Raw genomic sequence first — 19,654 nt, 5'->3', positions numbered from 1 at the left:
GTTTGTGGAAAGCAAAAAGGATTAGGGCCACTGGTAGCAGGAAACCAAGTGCCTGCCCATCGCCATTGTGGGCACCATGAGCTGACATGGCCACCATAGGAGGAGCAACAATAGACATCCTTTCATGGAAGTGTGCTAAGAATTACTTTTTTAGAGTTACAAAGTTGCCCCCTGAACCTAGATGCAGTAAGGAACCATTGCTAGTCATAGCTGGCAGGTTCATAAGCAGTAAACAGGTTTGGTTTTGCCTGTCACAGATCCCTGGTTGGTTCATGGTGAATTTATACATAGCTCTGTGCTGGCATACACATGTGCACAAGTCCAGATGAGTGTGTACTGTGGAATTCACTAGGAAGAGCTGTTTCCTCCAGGAAGATACCCACTGACCTTGCTGCTGCTGAAAAGTGCATCAGATTTTGACACAGTTTAAAGCATAGTTAGAATACCAAAGTGAGCAATGGATGGCCAATTAACATGCTTTACTACTTCAGACAATGCATTTTATTCTCATTCCTTCCTACCTGTAACCGTGTGAATTTATAGCACAGCCCATAAAAGAAGCATGCTGAAGAGAAATGTCCTGTTGTCATTTCTCTCTTAATGTTGTCTGCATTAGTGCATAAATACAAGAGTACTAATCCCTTCTGTGTTCTTTTTTTGCATTATGCCTTCCATACTTTGTTACAATTTCCTTCATTAGTTGTGTGCTCTCACATTGTGTCTGTGTGTTGTTTTCTCCTATTTTTGTGATTAAATTTAAACCCTTTTGTTGCATAAGCTTGTTCCTGTCCCCTGCTGGCAGGAGAGCAATGATGCAAACAGATTTTTATTTCTTTTTAATGCTTGTAACTGGAAGCTGCTTTTGTGTTCTAGGTAATGTGCTCTAATTTCTCATGTCTAATGGATTTACTGAGTTTCTCTTTGCTATATGAAAGATGCCTACAGAATCTGGCAGTAATGTTGAATTAGTAAGAGTTGCTTTGTATGTAACTTTAATGTTAACAAACAAATGGACCAAACCTACACTTCTCTTTTGAGCTCACATGTCCACTAATCACTTGTGGGTCAAATTCCCATTTGCTGTGATGGAGACTGCTGCAGCTGTAACCCAGAAGAGAAAAAAAAGCCCTTCTTTTGAAGTTTTGGAGAAGGAAATAAGCCCCTGTTTTTGGAATATCTGGGGATGGAACGTCTGCAAATAGCAGCAAGAATTAAGTAATAGTATATAAGTCCCTGTCAGGATTTAGAAATAAAGACAGAAGAAAAGTGCAGTGAAACAGCATGGTGTGGACAATCACATATATCTGGCTTTTTGCAACAGCAATATTCAATTGCACCAAGAGAGAATAAATGGAGAGCAATGTACATGTCAGTTTTGGTTTGTGACATGGCTCAAAAAAGGCTGAATGAAATCCGTACTTCAGTATTGTAGCTTCAGTTTTCCTGTCACAGCCAACATGTTGGATAAGTGGACATGCATCTCTAAGAGAAGAGTAATGTCACTGGTAAGATGATGATTTTAAGTAGATAAAACACACTAATCCATCAAAATGTCTCAATGTCTAGAACTTGAATTTCAAATTTCATGCTAATGTATGTTATGAACTAACACTGCCATTTTTTTACAGACACTACGGAGACGAGTGTTGTCCATGTAACACAGCTGGAGAGAGATACCATTTTGGTGTGTTTGGATTGTAAGTTTAAAGTCAACTAAATATATATACATGTATGCATATACATGCATACTGTCTTCAAATTAGGTTCTGTATTGAAGATAATCCTTGGTTAACATATCCTTATTTATTGTCTAGGCTGCATAAAAATAGTGAATCTGCAAGGCAGGTTAAAATCCAGCCGCAAACTGTCATCAGAGCTCACGTTTGACTTTCAGATTGAATCAATAGGTAAGCTGGGTTTCACTATTAGTCTTGAATATCCCTGTAGGTCAGAGAGTTGGGCAATCACCATCTGGATGAAATTTAACAAGAGCAAGTGGTGGATTCTGCATCTGGGATGAGGTAGTCCCAGTTATGTGTACAAACTGGGAGATGAGAGGCTGGAGAGCAGCTCTGCAGAAAGAGATCTTGGGGTTGGGATTGAGAGCAAGCTGAAGATGAGTCAGCAGTGTGCTCTGGCAGCCAAAGGTCATGACCACCAGTAAGGACATGGAATTTATGTGAAGTTGCATATGGGAAAATTCAGGTTGGACATTAGGAGAATTCATTTTACTCAGAAGGTGATTGATCACTAGACTGAGCTCCCCAGAGAAGTGGTCACAGCACCAAGCCTGTTAGAGCTCATGCAACATCTGGATGATGCTCTAAGTGATCCTTATGAGTTCCTTCCAACTTGAGATCTTTTATTATTAACCTGTTCGATGTTACAGTAAAGAATTAGGTATGCTGCTTATCTAGTCTTTGGCATTTGGAGCACTACCTCACTCATTTCACTTTGTGTGAGAAGACACAGTGAAAGGTTCAACATATGCTTTCCTAGGAACAACTGGAATGGAGTAATAATCCTGGAGTCTTCTTAGATCAAGCTAAATGTCTTGGAAGCATGATGGAGACTTCTAGCCTCTAAGGGAATACCTTAAAAGAACCTACATAAACTCTAAATCACCCATACCTCATTTTGTATGTGTGTTTGTGCTGTCCATTTTTATAAAGCAGCTCAAAGACTAAATTATATGATATGTCACAGGTTGCATAAATTTTGTTTCCTTGTGTAGAATTTGAATGAATTGTGAAACAGAAAGAATAGATTATTTTGGCAATTCTCCAGTAGTTACATACCTGGTTTGCACCACCTGCTGTTGAAAGAGGGGTAGGATGGGTGTGTGCACAGATGACGGGTAGCAGCAGTAAAGGAGGAACAGTGGGTTTTAAAATCATCAGAAGTTGCAGGGAGTTTATTTCTGAGGAGAAGCTTTAAAGTTTCAGGCTGTCCAAAGATAACCTCCCACAGAGAAGAAGACAAGAAAACATGGCCACTGAAAGCATTACTTTTATGGCTCTTGATGATTTGGAATGGGGGGAAAAGAAGGATTCAATGTACTTGAAGTTTCTTGCTCTGGGACCTCTGCATGTACTGTGGTCCTCATCCTTTTTCTCACAAAATGAGCTTCCAGTGGCCTTTACTGTCCTGGCAGTGTCTCCAAAGACACTCTTGGAACTTTTCTGTTAAAATTCCATATATATTGTCTGCAAGTATTAAAGGAATTTCCTGTTCAAAGAAAATGACACATTTAGGACTAGACATTTAGAATATTTTCTGGTTAGGTGGAAATGTTTTTAAACCCTGCTCATTAAACAAATAAATGTATAAATGCAGCTACTTTTGAGGCAGGCTGAGTGATTTCTGGGAGACATTCTTCTGTCTGAGTGGGTGGATGTCATACAATGGAACATACATGCACAGATTTCAAAGCTATAGTCTTGTGCTTTTGGCCTTAAAAGCAAGGGTTGAGTTTATGCCTCAAAACTGATTCCAGTGTTCTTTCTTACCAGTCTGTCTACAAGACAGTGTGTTAGCATTCTGGAAACACGGCATGCAAGGAAGGAGTTTTAGATCAAATGAGGTGAGTACTACATTTTGCTTCAAATTCTGGCTTCTAAATGTGTCATTAAGCCATATGGAAGAGAGATGCACTATGCTGTTGTCTGAAAAAGAGTGAAACATTTCAGTAACTTCCTAGTTAGACCTAGGAGCTGGATTCTCATTCTAAGCTTGTTTCATAAGCTCTAAGACATTGGTGGAGCTGAACAAGAACCCCCTCACATCTGACAAGCAAAGCAGAAACAAGAGACCAGGCCAGGATGCCATAGAAAATATCCAAGTCTAATTCTTGGTGATATTAATATTCACCTTAAATTGCTTTGAAGACCACTGTCAGTTCCTTAGCTTCTCACATATGGATGCGAAAATCTAGGCTTTGCCAGTGGTTCTACTGCTAAACTTCAGCTTTTTGTCACAGTGTCAAATGAGTTGCCTGATGTTTTTTAGCTTTCACAATAAATATTTTTCCATCTTCAGTAGAAGAATACCAAATTGACCTAAACATGGTTGGTTTGGTTTTTTCCTAAAATCTCCTTGTAGTCACTTTTTTAGCCCATTTGATGTGATTTTTAGACAGAGTTAAACCATTATAACTACCTTCCCCAATAGTTTTTATTTTTCCTTGCTGCAAACATTGTGTACCTGTTAGTGAAAATGCTGTACTTTGTAGGAATTTAATTAATTTGGTTATTAATAAATATTTACAAATATTACCAGTTGTTCCATCAGTGTTTCATTGGCTGAGAAATCAAGCTCATTATGACTAATTGTATTTTAAGGTACACATAAAGTCACACCACACCAAGCTTAGATATCTCACGTTGTTCCAGCACTACATTGACTTGCACAAAGCCTCAGCTGACCCAGTCTGTGCTAACAGTGAGCTTGCTCTGTGTGAACCAAAGGCTGGGGTCAGACTGCTTCTTATTTCCAAGGTGCAAATGTTTATTGTGGCATTTGTGCATTGCTCTACCCATTGGTAAAGCACTCAGTGGCTCTGCTCCAGATGGGAGAGACCATGTCCTAGTGGGCTGTAGCCCAAATGGATGCATTTTGTTGTTTATGTCAGGGACACTGGCTTGCTTTATTCCTGTCAAGCCAAAGCCAGAACCTAAATAAAGAACTGAAAGCAGAACTGGGCTGTTGACAGAAAAGCAAGCCACCTAGAACTTTTTCTCTGTAGAACACATCTAGGGTAAGCTTTTGGGCCTTTTTAAATTCCTTATCTCTACTAGCTGTCCCACTAGCTGCAGCTAAAAGAAATAAATATATTTTCTGCTGTAATATGGAAAGCCTTCAGTGCCAGGCTCAGGTCTTGACCATATTTGTTACTTTGGGGGAAATTTTGTACTACGTAGCAGGTAGGAAGTTTTTGCTTGGGACAAAAAGCTGACTGACTTAACTTGCAGCATTTCTTTCTTTGAAGACATCATTAGTTCAGACTCCTTATTCTAATAAAGTTGGCCCAATTGGGGATGACTTGAGCTGCTTGCAAAGTTATTTCCTTCCACAGCTGTGACCTTAGGCCATGGTTTGATCAAGTGTGAAAATTGAAAGAGGGAACTGTGAATTCTGACACAAGAAGTTCAAAATTTGGGCAAAGATTGTACAGCCTTAGCCTCACAGAAAGTAGAAATTAATTTTCTTAGAAAAGTGAAGGATTTCATTGCTGTGAATTGAAATTCTCTTGCAAGTTCTCTGCACCAGAAGTGAATTCACTAAGTCAGCTAATATTACTAGGGTCTGGAAAGGAGATAAGAATGTCTACTTTGCCCAAGAGTGTGAAATTCAACTGTGTAGAAGAGGAGCTTTGTAAACAGTGCTGCCTGATCACAAAGACCCTTTGGAGTATGCACCAGGCTTTGGTTGACTTCATTAATGAACATGGTGATTTTCTGGGTGCTTTGATATTCATATAATCATAAAGATGTATCACACAAGTGCAATTCACCAACAGAACACACAGGTCTGTTGCACTCATCTGAAATGTCAGAAGATGAGGTTTTCTTTTTGCAGTGGGCATAAGTACCACAGATTAGATTGTTTCTCTGCTGAGGTTTTCAGAATATGAACTTAATGCATTCTTACTATAATTTAGCATTTCCACAAAATGTATTTTATGTGTGATTTGCCTGACCCATTTTTGGATATACACTCTAGAGTGACACTGGTAACTCAAGTACCAAGCTGAGCCCTGCTGTTCTGCTTGCAGTGGCTACCAGAGGAATTCAAGTAATGTGAGAGGAATTACAGAAAACTTTTATATCTTAGTTAAAAGTGACAGTTGCATTATAATCTCTATTGGATTTTAATTGGCAGTCATTTGTTAACATCAGTCGCAGTCAATTCTTTTCTCTCAACTAATGTTAAAAACAAAATGAAAACACTTGTTTTCTTAACATGTAAATATTTCTTTTTATTGTCTAGATCACACAAGAAATTTCTGATAATACAAGGATATTCAGGCTTCTGGGATCTGACAGGTAAGATGAGAAGTAAACGGGACATACTAAAATAAAGGAATAATGTGTGTTTTCCTACCTTGTAAAAGTTCTTTTTGCATGTTTCTTGCAAATTCTTTTTTAGTCATCTTAGACATTCCTCTGTATACAGGTCTCCCTTCCAGTTCTTCACTTTTACTTTTATCTTTCTTAAATTTAAAAAAATAAAAACCTTTAAAAGTGTTTGTGAGCTTCTAGAAGTACTCAGCCAGGCAAGAAGCTTTTCCTTGGCTGCAGTCACAATCTCCAGGAGTGTTTTCATTTTTGTATTGTAATTCTTTGTTTAGCTTGGTGAAATCTTTACTTTCAGATGTTCTGCAGCAGTAGCTCATCAAAATCTGCTTCTGGAGATAAGTGCAAAAAATACTTAAAAATTTAAATATCTCACTTTGACCCCAGAAAGGAAATCTACCAGTTCTTCTCCCAACATGACAGTTCAGGTCTTGTTGGAGCTCTTGATAGCTCCTGGTGTAGCTGTTCTTTGACATCTGCTTTTGGAATCTGTCTGTGTGTGACCCAAGTGCTCTTTTAGGAGTGTCACTGACTTCCTCAACTTTCTCTGCCCTGGTGTTGAACTTTGTACTTCTGTAGGAGCCACAGAAGCAGCAACTGTTTTGTCTTCAGGGGAGTGCATGCTGATATGACAGTTTCACCAATAATGAATTCACAAGAACTGCAAAGACAGGCTTTAACTTTTCTTTTGAGAATTGCCTTTGTTTACACTGCCTGCAGTAAACCCATGTGGCATCTTAGAATGACATTGCAAAAAATTGCCTTGTAAGAGTGTCCTCTTCCCCAAATATGCTCCCATCTATTTCTGGCTTGCTCTGATAGTTTTCAGGTCTAAGACAATGTTTAAAGAGTTTGCTCTGCAACAAACATTAATCCCAGTCTCTTCATATACACTTTTCCTTGGAGCTCTGTCCTGTTTTGTGCTTGAGTATGAAGCCTTTTTCCAGTAACAGGATCCTGTCCTAGGCAGTTCATAGGAGCTGGTGTTCAGAGAAGCAAAAACCCTGATGTCAGTCTAATAAAAGCTTGTGTGTTGCTTTCTCCTCACGGGCAGGGAATTGCCTCATTGCATGAGGTGTCATTCCCTTTGTGGAGCACATTGAGTAGAGGTCAGTTTTTTTCAGGTTTTTTAGTTTTGCAGCAAGCAAACTTTCCTGTCTGAATCCACAAGAGGGTTTTCCACAATCTGCCTTCACTTCAGGATGTTTGTGGAGGAGAAGTCAATCATGAACATCTTGGTCTGTTTAGCAGTTTTAGCAGTTCTTGCCTGATGAAAAAAATTTAAATAGTTGGTGAAACAAAATTGTGATGGCTAATTTCTCTTCTTTGAAGAGAAAGGTCTGGTCTAGGACACCCCTGATCATCTTTGCAGTTGCAGGCCCATGTAACCCAGTCTCTTGTATCCAATGATGGCCCAAACTGGGTGGCAAGAAAAAGTAAGAGAAAAGACTCTTCACATAGTAGTCCTTTCCTTGAGGATTCTCTTTGCCTGCAAATTTTTGTCTCTGCAACTTTCAGAGCAGAGGCAGTTTCTGTGGATTAGGTTATACAGCCTCAGAGATTAACCAGAGGTGCTCACAGAAGAATCAGCTTTGTTCATCTGTGATTCCTGTGGCAAGAGGCAGAAAAACAGCTCTCAGAACTGGAGCCTGATGAATGGGTTTGCTTTGCAAAGCTCCAGGAAAGCACAAGCCCGGTAGGGGAGTGAGGGACCCTCACCAAAAGGATGAGAGGCAACAGGGATACACTGCAGCAAGGGAATTTCCAGCTGCATAAAGGGGATAAACATGATTGGTGAGGATGGTTCAACACTGTAGGCAGGAACCCAGAGGAGAGGCTCTGGGAGATCCTTGGAGACCTTGTCTGGATAAGACCAGGAGCTTGCTTTGAGGTTGGCATTGGTTTGAGGGGCTTTTGGACTAAAGGCATCCAGGGAAAGAGAAATAACAACCAATCACATGGATCCTAGGAAAGAATATTTAATTAAACCCAGGGTTGTTTTTAAATGAAGGATCACTTGACACTGTGGCTTTCTTAATTTCCATTTTAGGGTCGTGGTGCTGGAGAGCAGGCCGACAGACAACCCAACAGCCAACAGCAATTTGTACATCCTGGCAGGGCATGAGAACAGCTACTGAGAGCAGCACTGGCAGCAGCTCACTGTGAGGAGAACACTCCTGCTGCAGCAGCACTCGTGACTGGCTGGAATTGCACAAAAGCTGCAGTAACCCCACTTCAGTTACTTTATAATTTATTGTGGCATGAGAGGAAGATGAGAATTGTTTGTGGTATGGACACAGAAGCATTATGATACCACAGAAGTGCTTAATTTACTGTTATGTAATCTTTGTACATATGCAGTATTTTTCAGTGAAACTTCTTGCTGAAGCCCTACACTGACTTTCTGTAGATAGAGGTCCTCCTGTTAAGTACAAGTGTCTTACCTGTACAGATGTAAAAGTCACTGAGGATGCAGAAATTAAATTGGGGTACTATTATAAGGACGTCTCATGTGTTTATTATAAAGTGGGATTCTAGCAACAAATATAGTACATTTAGCAACACTATTGTATTTTATTATAAGTAATTTACTAATACAAATAAATATTAACTTTTAGAAATTGTAACCAAGGCTGTAATCAGATTACAATCTTGTTTTAATTTCAATACAACACACTGGTGTTCATGTTTGCACAATGTATTGAGATGTGATGTATTTAGTCACAAAGGTAAGCTGTGACTTTGTGGATATGACTTGGGCTTCAAAGTTCCTTTTTTGTTTTGTTTATTTGGGTAGATTCCTTTGTGAAACAAGCCAGTTAAACACCTGTATTTTTATATTTAATTAAAACTTTCCTTATGATTACTTCTCTATGCTTGAAAACAATACCTTATGGATGGGTGTCAGTCCCAGACTAGTGGTACCTGGCTGTAATTCTGCAATAGGTGTTTGAATTATTAGTGTATACAATGATAAAAAGTAGTTATTACTGTTTGTCTTACTAAATATTTTCATATCACGATGAAAAGGAGCAACATTCCACATTGTGGAAATGGCTCAGAGATGTTGCCATTTTGACTTTTTTTTTTTGGCCTTATAACCATTTTCACACTTTTCTTGATTTTAGGATGTTAACACATGGCCAAAATTTAGTTACTACCTCATTGAAACAATACAATGGTTACTACGCATCACGGGAACTTAGTTTTGATCAGAAGTATTTTTGATTGCTATTTTCCAATGGAGTGTGTAAATGCCAAGTTTTAAGCAAAATGCACACATTTGACTCCTTTTTTTGTATATGTTCTTTATATTTTATTGTGATAATATACACTAAAACCAAACTAAATTAAAAGTGATTTATGGCCTGCGTTATTGTTGTGATGGGTAATGCTTTGAAATATGTTCCCTAATGTATATAATGTAAAATAAATTTTTTTAACATGTTGTTGTACAATTAGATTATCACCTGCACTGATTTTCCACATAAGACTAAAATGGAACATACGGAGTTTTCAATTCTGCTATTAAATGGTTGTGCCAAACACAGAAGCTGGGCGTCTCTGAATGTATGAACAGAGGTTGCTGGAGCTCCACTCAGTTTGGGTTGGCATCAATACCCTTTTGACCTTTGGGCAGTGGAGATGTAGATTTGAGCTAAGTCTTTCCAAATTCCATCTTGTGTGCTTTCTTCCCTCCATTTCCTGCTGTTCCACTTGCAAAACAGATTTTTTTTCTTTTTTTTCAGCAGGTTTATTTTTCTGCCTGTGAGCCTCAAGCTCGCTGCTTCTGCCAGCCCCATCGTGGCTGTTCCTTGTCCTGAGTGTCACCTCACCCTGTGGGGGAAGAGGTGGTGGCATGAGCTTCACTGCTGAGCAGCTGAGTTCTCAGAAAAGCTGAGAAGTTGTGTGTGTTTCACAGCACCCTTGTGAAATCCCCAAGGGCAATTTCCATGCTGCCTCCTGTGGACTGTTCCTCACTTGGACATGCAGAAAATCACTCAGATTTAGCAGAGTGCACTACAGCTGAGGTGCTGAGAATGTGCTTCCTCCTGGGGGGGTCCTGTAGCAGCTGGGGCCAGGTTCCCCAGGCCATTGCTGAATTATAGGCACCAGAGGCTGAGAGCTATTGGTTTTTACTCTGCTTGCGCATTTTTGGTATGAGCATGCGTGCAGGGATGCAGCTGGAAAGGCTGAGGATAGAGGACAGCCTTTCCTCAGCCGCATGTAGGAAGAAGGGAGCATTGTGCTAGGGCAGGTATGTTTCCAGTCTATTGGTATAATCAGAACAGCTTTGCTTTTTCCATGCTGCTCTCCAGCCTCAAAGACAAGAAGTGAAGAGTTTCTGCTTTTTTTGAGGAATTGTCCTGTTGCAGGATTGTGGGTTTGGGGTTTGTGCCACAAAACTGCCTTTCCTACATCTCAGGCTGCTTCCCTGCTCTGCTGACAGCTGAGCCCAGGAGCCTGGATGTCTGGTAAATCAAAAGGTCTCCTTTGCTAGACCTGCAGCTGCCTTGAACTAAAGTTCTCCTGAGCCATGCCTGGTAGGAGCTTATGACTGGAATCCTGATGTAGGATTGGGATCAGTGTGTGGCTGACTGCTGGGAGCCCAGTCAGAGCCAGAAAACCCCATCACAGGCACCATGAGGTTACAGCAAGGCCTCTGCCATGGATGTTGGACACAGCTCCTCCAACCACCTCTGTGCTTCCCTTTTCCGCCTTCTGGTCCCTTCCATGCTGGTTCATAACAATTGGAAGGAGCTGCTGGCAGGCAGGAGGGTTGATGTGACCACAGGATCAGGCACTCACCAGCCTGGCAGCCAAATCTGATCAGTGCAGGGGCTGAGTTTGGGCCTTGGGCCAAACTGAGCCTCCTTACAGGGAACAAAGGAAGCAGCGGCACTGTGTGTGTGTTACACAAGTGCTCCTGGAAGCTGGGATCACAGGGCAACGAACACTGCTTTTATCTTTTACCCGCCCATCTCTCCATGAAGTGCTGCCTGCCTGTGTCAGAAACTGGATCTGGTGACATAAAAAAGAGGGGGTTCAGATTCAAATTCTGCATCCCACAGCCCTTAACTGGAAGCAACGGCTGTGCAAGGTGAAGCACAGTGCTGGCTGCCTGCAGCTTTGCCACAGGGAGCTTGCAGTGGGTCTGGGGGAGCACAGCAATGCTGAGCACTGGTGGGGGTGGATGTGTCCCCCAGGCAGGGGACATTTCTTACACCCCACAGGGCTCAGCTTTTGCAATAGCCCTGCTGGGTTTTGAAGGATTGCATGGGAAAACAGCTGGTAAAAATAGGGAGTGTGCCCAAACTTCTTGCTTCCCTCCAAGGAAACACACCTAAAATACAGGAATGCCTGTGTCATCTATGAATGGTGTAGAAGAAGCTGTAGAAATTTGTCTGGGGAGGGAGACACCAGTTCTTTAGGACGTGTGGATACATCTCATCAGGTCCCATGGGCTTGTGCACCTTCAGGTGCTTTAGATAGCCTTGAATCCGATCTTCTCCAGCACGTGACTCTTCAGTGCCCCAGTCCCTACCTTTCCCTTCTGCAGCTCGGGCAGTGTGGCTGGAGCACATCCTGGTGGAGGCAAGGGCAGAAAAGTCACTGAGCACCTCAGCCTTTGCCACGTCTCGGGTAATGACGTCTCCCTTTTCCTTCCAGAGAGGGTCCTCATTTTTCCTAGTGTTCCTTTTATCACCCACACACCTGCAGAAGCTTTTCTTCTTGTCCTTGATGTCCCCGGCCATGTTTAATTCTCTCAGAGCTTTATCTCCTCTAACCCGATGCCTGGCTGCTCGGACAGCCTCTCTGTATTCCTGCCAGGCTTCAGCTCCTGCTTCCACCCTCAATAGGCCTCCTTTTAGTGTCTGAGTTTGTCCAAGAGCTCGTCTATCCACACAAGGCCTCCTGGAATATTTATCCAATTTCTTGTCTCAGCCGAATCCATCCTCGTGTGTCCCAGCCTGATCCATCCCCGAGTGTCCCAGCCCGATCCATCCCCGCGTGTCCCACCCGATCCATCCCCGTGTGTCCCACACCGATCCATCCCCGCGTGTTCCAGCAGACCGATCCATCCCCGCGTGTCCCAGCAGACCGATCCATCCCCGTGTATCCGACACCGATCCATCCCCACCCGTCCCGGCCCCGGGGCCACCGGCCGTTCCAAGGATCGGCCATTCGCCCTCCGGCCGGCAGGGGGCGCGCGCGGCCGCCCCGGCCCCGGCGTCACTTCCGCCAGGAAGGCCGCGGCCGCGCGTGGCGGGGCGCAGGCGCGGGGCGCCGCCGCTCCGCGCATGCGCCGCGGCCGCCGACGGAGCGGGCGAGGACGGGACCGGGGAGGCGGCGGCGCTCGCGCTCCGACCCCGCCCCTCGCGGCCCGCGCGCGACCCCCGTCCCGCCGCGCGCCCCCCCCCCCGCCGCCCCCGCGAGCCGGGGCGGGGAATGCGGCAGCCGCCGCCCCCCCCCGCCGCTGCGGGCCTGCCGCCCCCGCCGGCGGCGGGGGAGCGCCGGGGCTCCCGCTGAGCGCTGCCGGCCCTCCCGCGCGGCTCCCGGCCCGTCCGGCCCGCCCCGGCGGCACCATGCAGGCGCAGGCGCTGCTCTACGAGTTCTTCAGCGAGGAGAACGCGCCCAAGTGGCGGGGGCTGCTGGTGCCCGCCCTCAAGAAGGTGAGGGGCGGCCGGGTGCCCCCGCCCCGGGGGCCCGGCCGCGGGATCGGGCTGGGCGCCGGGCGGGCCGCGGGGCTCCCCGCGCTCCGGAAGCGGCTCCGGGGCTGCCGGGGGTCGGTCGGCGCCGTCCCGCAGCGCAGGCGGCTGCCTCGGTGGGTGCCCCGGCGCGGAGGGGCCCGGCAGCCGCCCCGGGGCGATGCTCTGACAGACGGAGCCGTGTAGATAAGAACCGTGTGATGGACGCGCCAGTCCTGTCCCCCCTCGGCCCGGAGGGACGCGAGTGGTGCTGCTGCGGGTTGCTGCTGGTCTCCCTTGGTGACACGACTGGGAATAGGGGGGGCATTGTTATGAGCAGCTCCTGAGAGAATTTTTGTTAATTAGTGTTCGTGTCTAATGGCTTTTAGTTAACCTTCTCGTAGTTTAAATACCTTTTTGCTGAGAAGGCTTAATCAGGACAAACTAGCAAGTCTTGCTCCCTCAGGACGGTGAGGCTTGTGCCTGTGGCATGGAAAGAATTTATTCGGAAGAGAGGAAAAAATTGTGAGGGCTCCTCTTCCATCCTGAACCCAGAAAGTAGAAGGCTTAAGAAAAAGGTTTTCTGACACTGTTACCTGAGCTGGCTTCAGATTGCAGAACTTCACATGGTTTAGTCCTGCACGGCAGCACTTTCTGAGTTACTGTCTAGTTATAGCGATTAACTGCAACTTTTGCCTGAAAGGCTCCTTCCATGGGCTGGTTGAGAGGTCTCAGGCGCTGCAGTTGTACCCATGCAGTATTTCTTCCTAATTTCCCCTTGCAGTGTATTGCCTTTCTTCTCTGGGCATGCTCTTTGAGGTCTCCAGCATTGTGTGGCTTTGTCCAGTTCTTGGAAGTCTTTTTGCTTGTACATCCGTAGCACGTGCTGTTAATTTCTTATCCCTGGATAGTTGCTTCCTTGAAACTTCAGCACTAACCACACTTGTGGTGCTTGTGAGCGCTTGGACACCCATCCAGCTGAAGCCTGCTTGGAAGGTGAAGCTACCCAAGGTCCCAGCCACAGAGAGCTTGTTCCTTTGGAGGATGGTTTACTCCATGGTGCAGCAAATGTTTGTCAGATTTGGAAGGAGTCTCAGTGCTGACAACTGGAATACACAGAGTGAGGATTCAAAGCAAGCAAGCATTAAAACTTTGGGATAACTTGTGACATCTGAAGTGCCAGATTTCTTCCTAGTGGACAAGCCATTTGTGAAGTCACCCTGCTTTAAAGATGCTTCCTGAAGGAGCTGGATGAATTCTGCAGTGGGAAAAGGAATTCTGCAATGTGAGGAGAAGGCCAATGAGGACAAGCTACAAAGGATGACGAGCTGGCCCTGCAAGGTACAGTTGTCTCGATTTTGTCTGCTATGTTTCTCTTTGTGGGTAGAGGGGTGAGAGGAGGCAGGTGGAATTAATTCTGAAGGCTTCACACTGAAACTTGTCACTGTCTGGCAGGTGTTGGCTCTTTTGACCTCAGCTTTTCATGAGATCACCACCTGTTTCTTACCTTCTCTCAGGCTGTTGCTACTTGCTACTGCTGTTTTTGTAAAGATAGAAATAAAGGATCTGTCCAGATTGTCACTAGCTTTACTGAGGAGCCAAATACTTGAGTTACAGCAAAACTAAATGACAGATGAAAATTTTAAATTATTATCTTACTGTCTTTTTCATTAATGGACAAACCACATTGTGTATTTTCCTAATGTGACAGAGGTACAGATAGTTTTGAGTAGGGTGTTTTGCCCTGATAAAGGCCCCTAAAGTAGTGAACCTGTCACCCCTTGCCTTGAGGTGTTCAGTCCTCTGTCGTGGCTCACAAGGCAGGTGCAGCACTGCAGCATTGCAGTCAGTGACCCCTTGGGTAGCTCACCAAAGACCTGAGCTGCACCTACAGGCCAGCACGTGGGACTGGTAAAGTGGAGAGGGTGGCAGCAATTCCCGGTGGGGTCAAAGGGCAGGACTTTCCTGGAGGGCAGCTGGTGCCTTGTGACTTTGCTGAATTGCCAGAGCATTGCTGTCTCAGGAGAGTCAGATTTTTGGAAGCTCACGTATGTCCCTTTGTTGCTAGGGGAGAACCTTTCCTTCACTTCTCCCTTAGCTGACCAGATGCTGACACTCATTCTCAGGTAGTGACAGCAGCTGAACTCCACCTGAAACCAGGTGCTTCTAGAGGCAGAACTGTGATGATTTCACAGCTGGAAATTAGACTTAACAGTTTGTGGAGACCTGTGTTGAATTAATAGGTCCATTGAGGAGAGTGGCATTTAAGTTAACGTTGTAAGAGCACATATACCAGAATGGAGTGTTTGCAGCTCTCAGGGAAAGCTGCCACACGTGGACTGAATCATTAAAATGCCATTGCCCTTTTGTAACTGTGAGCTGGCTTCTAATGCAGTGCTCAAACTACAGCCTCAGGATTGCTTTCTTAAAAAATGGGTGTTGTTGAATAATTGCAAATAGCTTTCTTTTCCCCAATGGATTATTTTGATTCTATTTTTTATCAAGCAGCAAGCCCAAGAATACAGAGTAAGAATAAATCTCTTCCTACATCAGGCAGTTCTTAGAGGAGACCATGCCTTGTGTTTCATTAGACATGAACCTTAGCAGTAGAGCTGCATTTGCTTTGAACAGCTGCATTTGCAAAGAACAGCTCTTGTACCACTGAGATCTTAATGTAATCCCTTTTCTTCTGATTCTTCTTCAGATGCTGTCAAGATAGACTCCAGTGCACTCAATTAGGAAGAAAATGATGTCAACTGAGATTCTTCTCTGCCTGATCACAGTTATTTGAAGCTGCAAAAGAGGAGTGTTGCAGGCATCTTTGTTTGCTGGTGAAAGGCAGTAATCGTGGCGATGAGGTACAAGAAAAGGAGGGAAGAAAGAATAACAACAGGTGTCTGAAATTGTAATTGCAAGGATGAACAGAAGGTGGGATGCTGGGAGATGCTGAAGATGAAGAATTCAAGATATTTGAAACACCAGAGGTCTTGGGTACCTGGAAACAGAGACATTCAGCTTTTATTGCACCTTGGAAAACAGACTCAGGAGTGACACCTGCCATGTGATGCCTCTTCCAGCACTGGTGTTCCTCTGCTGGTGAATTTGCACACTTTATTCTGGTCATAACCTTTTGGATAGTTTTTCTTGCACATCATTCTTTATGACTTTATCTCAAGGGTAAAAGTTGTTCATGGAGCCAGAATTTCTCTGCACGTGTATGATGCACTTGTTCCTGATCCATTGGTTTAGTAGGAAGCATGTCATCCTTACTGATGGATACCTTAAGCCATTTGATCATGGAGAAAAACTAAAGAATGTTCTGCTTTTTGCATACCTCAAGTTGTTTTGAATCAGTTGAACAATTAACCAGGGGTTCTGCTGGAATTTGTTGTGGTCAGAATGATTGGACTGGTGTGGCTTGGCAGCTGAAGGGATTTGCTTCCTCAGTTAAGGTTCCTGACAGCGTGCTTCCAGGGACACCATGTATTGTCTGGACCTCTCGTGGAGCAAGAGGCATGGGAAAAGCTGCTTCAGTCACTACAGAGTTCTGTTAACAAAGATATTTCTACCTGATTTTTAATTACCTGGCTCTTCAAATTGGTGACGAACCAGTTGCCACTTCCTACTCAGAATGGCACTTCTTACTCTTAGCATTGCTTCAGAAAAGATGTTGAGCTTTCCTAATTTCTGGTCACTCTGGTTCATCTGTTCTTCTAATGGCTGTGGAGGATAAAACTAAGAACCTCCTACAGCTGAAGTCTTCACTGCATGACTTTTTTCACCTGCTTAGTGGAGCAATGTAATACTGCTGCCCTTTTGAGACATCAGCAGAAATGTTAGCAAAAATCTGAGTCCTGCATCCTTGGTGAATTGTTGCTGAAGAGTGTCCAAGACATTTGTATTTGATTTAATTTCCTGTATTTTTAATTGATCAAGGTAACAAAACATGGTCAGGGTTACCAAATGTCAGCAGAGATGTACAAGAATAAAAGAAAAAGCTTTTTAAGGAGTGCTGACTCTATAAGAACACTCATCAATGCAAGGTGTACATAAAGTACTTTGTCCTGGAGTGTTTAGTGGTAAGCTTGTCAGTGGTTTTTTTTAGTCATTGAGGGAAAATAAAGAAAGAATGTGTTGAGTGAAAATGAGAGTTACAGCATTAGTGAAGACTTTCAAAGATGCTGAATTGAAGGAAATTCTTGCCAGAATGATCTCTTCTGTTGCCAGATTTGTTTCTACGATGGATTATGTCTACTAATAATCCATTTCCAAAGGTTTAGAAAATTTTCAGTTTAGAAAACTACGTACAGTCAGTAAAGTGTCATCTTCTCTGATAATGCTTTGGAGGGTGGTTTGGCATGTTGTCTCATTACAGAACTCCTTCCATGATCAGTATGATGTGCTAAATATGATGCTTTTTTCCCTTTAGACCCTTTTTTACAAGCCCTTCAGCTGCCACCAGGGCAGACTGGCAGCACAGCCCATGCTCAGCAGTGAAGTACAATTGTTCTTTAGCAGGAATTGGTTTTTGGTTATAATGTCACTTCTTGCAGTACAGGGGTAGTCTTGCCCAGTTATGAAAAAATGATCTGTAACCTGCAGTTGATTCTTCATTTTTATTTCAGTTTGTTACATAGCTTTAGAATTACTTCCTTTAGAATTCCTTTAGAATTGTTTCCTTTTGTTATGCTGTCTTCTGAAGCTGCTGGAGCTTCTGCTGCTCCTGATGGACTCAGGTCTGATATTGTTTTTGGAAGCTGCAGGATTTGCCTGGTGTGTTCTATATTTAAAAGAGCACCTGTGAACCTGATTGTGTTGATTGTTAATGATGATTTGGGAGCATAAAGCTGGTGTTTATGTAATGTGAAGCTGCTTTAAGAAGTTTCTGGAACTAGGATTTTTCATCCTGAACTGAATTTTTCAGCGAGCAACCTGTTAGGCTTTTTCTCACGGCCACTGAGGAAGAGGTAACTGAAAACTGTTCCTGAGGATGTATCACTCAGATTGTTAAATTCACTGTGTCTTCCTTCCTTGTCTATTATCAAACAGCTCTTTCTAGTGCAGAACAAGCTGTTGAGTGTCACTCTGTGCTGGGGTTTGGGTCATCTTGTGACCAGCCTAGGAGTTGTTGTGTTGGACCTGTTGGGAGACCAAGCCTCTGTCTGACCCAAAGCTGTTAGATCTGCAGTCTTTGAAATGAAATGTTTCTCAGGGTTTGGTTTAAAGTTCCTACTGCTCCCCATGAGGCTTGTGGGAATGTTTATATTCTAATTTATTATGGAGAGTTTGAAAAAAAAATGGTTTGAGAAGACTTTATGTAGAATAAGCTGCTATGGGTTATTAAGTAAAGATCAGCTATATTTGTACTATACATTAATCACTTCCTTCTTTGTTGTTGATTTCGTTGGCTTTTTTCTGCCAGTTTAGATTTATGGCTGCCTAATTTTTAAGGTCTTGCTGTTCCTAGTAGAAATCCTTTGCTTTTGTGGATTTTAAGGGAAGAGGACAAAAAAGGCAGGGAGGAAAAAAGCCATGTGTTCATATTGTAGCATTTTCTTTAAGTGATATAATTATATATTTTTTAAGCAGGCACTGTTTGTCTCTGCTGATGTTCTTAAGCAGATCCTGAAAAGCTGTTCAAGAAATGCTGGCTCTGCTTATCTTTAAATAACGAAAACTCTGGCCATTTCTCTTTGGAGAATTAGGAAAGATTGAGAAGATTGGATATTCAAAAAGTGAATACATGAGTTGAGTGAAAACACCCATAGTGGCAGGGATTTGTAGCTGATGTAGGTTGTATTTGCCCTTTGGAATTTATGGGGTATTTTGAAGATTTGAAGCTTGTTTTAAAAGTTTTTAAACTGCTTTTTTAGTAATTTCCTTATAAGTATGTAGGAGGGAAGGGAACAGTTCTGTCATTATTTAAGGGAGAGGTTAAATGTTTAGATTAGAATCTGATCTAAACATCACAACACTTCAGAAGTTGTTAGTCTGTTTTTATCATGTGTTTTCCTAAGTGGGATTGAAGGATCTGGTGGGATTCTAGCCATACTCCCCCTTTTCAAGGGTGATAAGGCAGGGTGGCCCAGGTTTTTTAATTTAAAATCTGAGATGACTTTATGAGAAAGATGGAAAGCCCCTGGTAATTCGATCTTCTCTTTTTTTTTGAAACTAATCATGTGATGGTTTATGCTAACAGATGTTCCCATTTCTTGTCTTCTTTTACTAAATCTTGCATCTTACCCAGTCTTGCATCATGTCTTAGATAATGGACTTGGGACTTGCACTGAGTACCCTCAAATAACACTCTGTCATTCTCAGTCTGAGCCTTTGGGTACTACAGTAGTGCAGATACTGAAATTACACATTTCTGTGATAACTGTGCACCAAACCATGCTGTACTTTTCCTTGTTAGTCTGGTTGTTTTCTTTTGTTCACTTGCATGACTTTGAACCCTAACTGGTACTGTCACGTAGCAATGAAGGTTATTTACCATCTACTTAATATAGATAAGCTGTGTTGGCAAGCCACTGGCAACTCATGATGCTTTCTTCTGCCAAGGTGGATGTTCTGTTAAAGTGGAGCTGGGCAGTGGCCTTTGGGAAGGATGTTGTCACTGTCCCCAGACAGAAACGCTTAGGGAAAATGAAACTTTTATCTCCTGAACTCGGAGTAGGTTATCATTGTTGACTCTGTTTTGGCTGACTGTGGATAGTGTTTCAGATTATGGCCTGATGTGGTATTTTTGTTTGTTTGTTCTTATTCTTATAGGCTGTGTGTTACAGACCAAAGGAGTTGTAATGAGGTGATTAAAGTCTGGTCTGTTTTCTAAGTAAAGGAGAAAATTTCTTCATCACTCCAGTTCATCATGCTCTGTATTTTTAGAGTGTT

The 19,654-nt window shown here is 43.3% G+C and overlaps 2 protein-coding genes across 4 annotated transcripts in view; both read left to right on the top strand.

The window, feature by feature from the left end:
- The window catches only part of MAP4K3 (mitogen-activated protein kinase kinase kinase kinase 3), a 65,628-nt gene extending 56,001 nt beyond the window's left edge, over positions 1-9,627 (top strand). For all 3 annotated transcript variants that reach the window (XM_036379816.2, XM_036379815.2, XM_036379814.2), the window contains 5 exons: positions 1,629-1,697; positions 1,815-1,907; positions 3,513-3,583; positions 5,989-6,044; positions 8,125-9,627. In XM_036379816.2, coding sequence (XP_036235709.1) covers positions 1,629-1,697; positions 1,815-1,907; positions 3,513-3,583; positions 5,989-6,044; positions 8,125-8,212 — 377 coding nt within the window. In that variant the 3' untranslated portion in view covers positions 8,213-9,627. The remainder of the gene's footprint in view (positions 1-1,628; positions 1,698-1,814; positions 1,908-3,512; positions 3,584-5,988; positions 6,045-8,124) is intronic.
- Positions 9,628-12,651: 3,024 nt separating this feature from the next.
- SOS1 (SOS Ras/Rac guanine nucleotide exchange factor 1) overlaps positions 12,652-19,654 on the top strand; it is a 45,608-nt gene continuing 38,605 nt past the window's right edge. Inside the window, exon 1 of the mRNA XM_036380177.2 lies at positions 12,652-12,748. Within this exon, the coding sequence (XP_036236070.1) occupies positions 12,662-12,748 (87 nt within the window). The 5' untranslated portion in view covers positions 12,652-12,661. The remainder of the gene's footprint in view (positions 12,749-19,654) is intronic.

This window comes from Molothrus ater, chromosome 3, assembly GCF_012460135.2.
Source record: "Molothrus ater isolate BHLD 08-10-18 breed brown headed cowbird chromosome 3, BPBGC_Mater_1.1, whole genome shotgun sequence".
NCBI lineage: Eukaryota > Metazoa > Chordata > Aves > Passeriformes > Icteridae > Molothrus > Molothrus ater.
This window is presented reverse-complemented; position numbering and strand designations above follow the sequence as displayed.